This window comes from Lolium rigidum, chromosome 1 (genome assembly GCF_022539505.1).
Source record: "Lolium rigidum isolate FL_2022 chromosome 1, APGP_CSIRO_Lrig_0.1, whole genome shotgun sequence".
In the NCBI taxonomy this organism is placed as follows: Eukaryota; Viridiplantae; Streptophyta; class Magnoliopsida; order Poales; family Poaceae; genus Lolium; species Lolium rigidum.
Window position 1 is genome coordinate 254,290,118 of NC_061508.1, and position 4,570 is coordinate 254,294,687.

At 37.6% G+C, this 4,570-nt stretch overlaps 1 protein-coding gene across 4 annotated transcripts; it reads left to right on the forward strand.

The window, feature by feature from the left end:
• Positions 1-1,539: 1,539 nt before the first annotated feature.
• Positions 1,540-3,995, forward strand: LOC124683520. Of its 4 annotated transcripts, none has more exons than XM_047218017.1 (5): positions 1,540-1,863; positions 2,319-2,364; positions 2,464-2,536; positions 2,680-2,878; positions 3,904-3,995. In XM_047218017.1, exons 2-5 carry the CDS (start codon positions 2,323-2,325, stop codon positions 3,944-3,946), a joined length of 357 nt encoding a protein of 118 aa, XP_047073973.1. In that variant the 5' UTR covers positions 1,540-1,863; positions 2,319-2,322; the 3' UTR covers positions 3,947-3,995. The 4 variants fall into 4 exon arrangements, 3 of the variants coding, with proteins under 3 accessions (XP_047073973.1, XP_047073974.1, XP_047073975.1); XM_047218018.1 differs by having other exon boundaries at positions 2,686-2,878; XM_047218019.1 differs by having other exon boundaries at positions 3,930-3,975.
• Positions 3,996-4,570: the final 575 nt, after the last annotated feature.

Consider the following 4,570-nt stretch of genomic DNA (forward strand, 5'->3'; position numbering starts at 1 on the left):
CCATTGATTTCCCTTTCACATCTCCATATTCTTAATGGACATTCCATTGTATGGTTATGCGAACACCAGTGTGAATCTTGGAGTAATATCTGTGTAAGGGGTGTGCTATATTGTAAAACACTCCTAAATACTTGACACCGTTTAGCTATGGCCAACTCGGCAACCAAATTTCTTTTTATGTTTCAACATGTCTCATTTCCCACTGTTTTAAGTACTATTGAGATTTGAAATTCAACCAGAGGTATCTTTGGAAATATATAGAACCTATCTCAGCTAAAAATCAGTGTCATGGAACTGTTTTGAAAGTCAAACTTAATATCTACTGAACACTGCAAAGATTCCGGTCTGAGGGTCCCACTGGCACCTAATTTCAGCACCAAAAACACAGGAGATGGGTATATAAATTATTAACCCACCAACGTACCTCTTGCAAATTTTATCCAGTCACAAACTTTTTTTAATCACGAAACCGTTGGGCACTGAAGTTTTTCCTCTATAATCGTTGTTATTATTTGGTCATTTAGACTTGAAACAACTTAATAAGGAAAATGTAGTATTTTATCAAAGTGGAAAAATATCGAGTGTCAAAATATGGAGTGCTATTTTGCAGTTACAATGTACAATGTGTAGTATGATCGGGTAGCAAAGTACAAAGTGGTGTATGATTAAATTTCCCCTTTGCAGGTTAACCTATATCTCATTATCTACCAAGCTTCTCTCTGAACCGTGTGCTCCTGCTATGTCTTCCGATGGTTCACACAACCTCGGGTAACTCCTTTCTTAGTCCTGCTGCGTGTATGCATGTTTATATCGAACCATATATCACTCAGTCGGGTTCTGGTGGATGTGGTAAATGATTGTGATGGTGAGGAGGATCTTATTGAGTAGGAGACAAAGTTGCACTTATGTATGGTCAATTGGTCATAAGATGGTTCCATTTGGATAGATGAACGAACAAGCAGGCAATTCTATTGGTAATTCTAGCAGAGCAAGTAGTTGGTCTGATCTGCTGACCTATTTACTGATGTTGTTTTCATGGTAACCTACCTTGTCCTTTTTTTTACATAAACCTGCAAAAAAAATCTTTCATTTTTTCATGAGTTCACCTTGATGCAGATGACCGTCTACCTTTTGTCTGATCTCTAAATTGGTAATTAGTTGTTGGCACATTACGAGTACATATCACGCCTATGTCACCATCACACTCAAACAGATAATCGAAACATCTGGCAGATGAGTCTGGTTTTCCTCCATAGAAAGGCTACACCCACATAGGCTAGAAATTTCTGTACTTACAACTATCCCAAGGCACAAAGATGATATATTAGCGTGTATACTTATAATTGTACCAATATGCACATTTTATTCATGATGATAAAGTACACTTAAGATTGTCATAATTTCTTTCTTTTTTAGATGTAGCACATATAGTAATTTAACTAGATTTACATATATGGTTATTTTTAGCTGAAGATCACATGTGTAAAGTAGAACTCCAAGGCGTGCAGTGGCCCCTATCCTTAATGACAAAGTTTACATCCAATTTTAGTTGGAAAACCTGTTCAAGCGTTTATGTCATTGTTTCAAGCCTTTTCAAAAGGATTACCTAATAATCCTGTATCAATGATATTGTCTATATCGGTTCATCTGTATCCAACCTTATTCCTTTTCTTTCTTCATCCCTTCTATGAAACTGTATTGTAATTGCACTCATATTCGACTATATTTTATTGGTATAGACATGACTGGGTATAGATGCAGATGTATGTCTTCAACTTGGTTGACCTGTAAATCACCTAAAAGATGAACCAGCATGGCTCAGACATGCATAGCCTTTTGAGCCGGTGAAGGCTCGGATAACTGGTGGGCACCATAGTAAAATTTATGACTATAGAGTGATAGTTTTTAATCAGTTTGTGCTTTGTTTTATCTTACATTTATATGTTAGCTGCAGAATCAAGAGTTTATAAACATGTTTACCTGTTATTGTATCATTTTTATTATCATTTAGTCTAAATGCCTTTCCGAGTAAATCGTTGTGCGAGAAACAAACACTGGTGGCAAGATGTTTTATTCATAGTTTATTGCCCGCCCTTTTGGGGCAAGCCCTGATCTAACATTCTGATCTTAAGTGGTTACTTATAGTGGTCTTGCTTATGGTCTGTCGGTTATGGTTACACTTTTATGCAACCATGAGATCATGTTCTTGGAGTTGTCCCACTAAAATTCAAGAAAATGCTTTAGCATACCATGATTACTTATGCTGCATGATTGGTCTTCACATATATGCTCATACCCATCTTCTTTTCTTGCCGCAGATACATGGGTGATCGTGGTGATCGCCTCACTCCGGCTTGCAGTGATGTGTAATATCAAATGCCTGTTGCTTTGTGTCTAGATGTACTCCTGCCCCTTGCAGTGAATTGTAATATCAAACTTCTTTGTCTTGTTTTGCTTTTTCAGTGGCATAAAAAGAATTGGAATGAATGCTTATGTTCAGATACGACCCTTCAAAGTTATGGATATTCCTACACAGGTAAATGAACACCCTACTTATTTGTTAGTTAGTCAATCAGTTAGGTAAAATGAGTGACGCTCTCTTCCTCCACTGCTTAATGAGTGACCCCATGTGTCGCCCTGGAGTTGACGCCTACTGATCTACATTGCTTGTTGGGTGAGAACCAGGGCGCCCCTCAATTTACCTTACAGAGGTAATCAACGGTGGTGGCAAGGATTTGGAAGGTCCATATGAGCTCCTCCTTCTGGTGATGTTAGGCAGTGAGGTGATTGGAAAGATCTTCCTTGTCTCTCCACATCTGGGTGACCCATGCCTAACTGAAGATCCTAAGACCCTTCAAAGCTACGGATATTCCTACAGGTAAATGAGCGCCCTAACACATGCAACTTCAGCTACAATGCAGCTAGCAGCACAAATTTATTTATCACCAGTGAACCTACTGCTTATGCAATTGAACAAATGAATGGGCTTACAGGTCGACATGGTTGCTTGTACGTGCATTTCTCCTGTATGTGTTTCCTGCAGCTATTTGATATACAAAAATTCAGAGAATGCTTCAGGTTATGAGCAGCTAGGTCCAATTATTCCCGGGCAAACTTCAGCAGCTAGGTTTAGATCATGATTCAACTCATGAATGTTATCTGGATGTTAGTTATTTATAACTTGATATGTCTTTGATTTTATACCTCATGACTAGGAATATCATCTGTCATTTAGGTGATGCTTCAGTTCAGGCATGGCTATAAGAATTTCGATGCCATCATAGGACTGCAACTCCATTTTGGTGATATTTTGATTTTGTAACTATTGTACAAAATTTCTACTCAAAAAGATAATTCGGTGGTTTATTATTATAGCTTTAGGAAATGGAAGTAGATCATGCTATAGATGTCCTTGATTTCTATTTACTCTGTAGATGATGAAAATAGTTCTATCTTTTTGGGTGTCCCATCCTGCTGTTCGAACCTCACTATTGCATTTGGAAATAAAGTCTTGGATTGATTTTCTATGAAGGGATATAATTGAGTATCCTCATGTGCATATATTTATCTACCACTTCGCGTTGCTGCCTTCCACGCAACCTTGTGTTTTCCTATTTCAGAGATTTGCTGAGTAAGAAGAAAAGATAATGTTGTTCTGCAGATCCTAATTTTTCGTTCATCACATATTGCCTTTTCTTTTAGCATGAACATTGCTTAATTGCACTCTCAGCATTGTCGAACAGTCCCTTCTATTGTTCAATTAAATGTGATCAAAAGATTTATCTACTATTTTAGGGACAACTCCTTTGGGAAGTTTACAAGGATGCCTTATGTTCAAGTTAGAGCGATTATTGTATTTGGATGTTCTTTATGAAAATTCAAAAATATTTTCCTATATTTCAGTCTGCTAGGTTCCTACATGTGTCCAGATCTATGTAACTATTGACTACACACGAGTGGTGAACTTAAGTATTGAGCGAGGGAAGAAAATGTCACCAAGGTAACATACTGAAACACTTGAGAGTTTGTATCTGAGAAAATTTAACATTTACTACTCACATAAAAAGGCATGTACTAACATTCAGGTAGTAAGATATAATTATGGACAAGCAGCGCCCCTTCAGTTTAAGCAATAATTTAATTTAGTTAGGTTGAATTCAGTGTGTAATTTTATTCTAACCCAGTATATCTATGATATGCTATTTGCATAGATTTTTCTTCTTTAAAACGGAAGTCCCATCATTTGCTTGCATATTTGTTTGCCCACAACCAAAATGTGGCTTTATTAAACTGAACTTTCTTTAGCTTTTGCCCTACAGCTGAGAGCAGGTATTATTCCCTCATCAAGCATGCGATTCAATCTATTTGATGTTATCAAGCGATGTCATCTTGCTGCCAACTACTGCATTATTCAATCTATTTGCACATTCATGTATTATTATTTTGCCAATGGTTTACCTTAACTGTCTATTCATACATTGACTTAGTGTTCTACCTTAGTCTGGTGCCAACGCGGGCGAGAGCTGGGGCGGTATCGCCCGCGACGGGGCGATAGCGGGGCGAGTTGGCG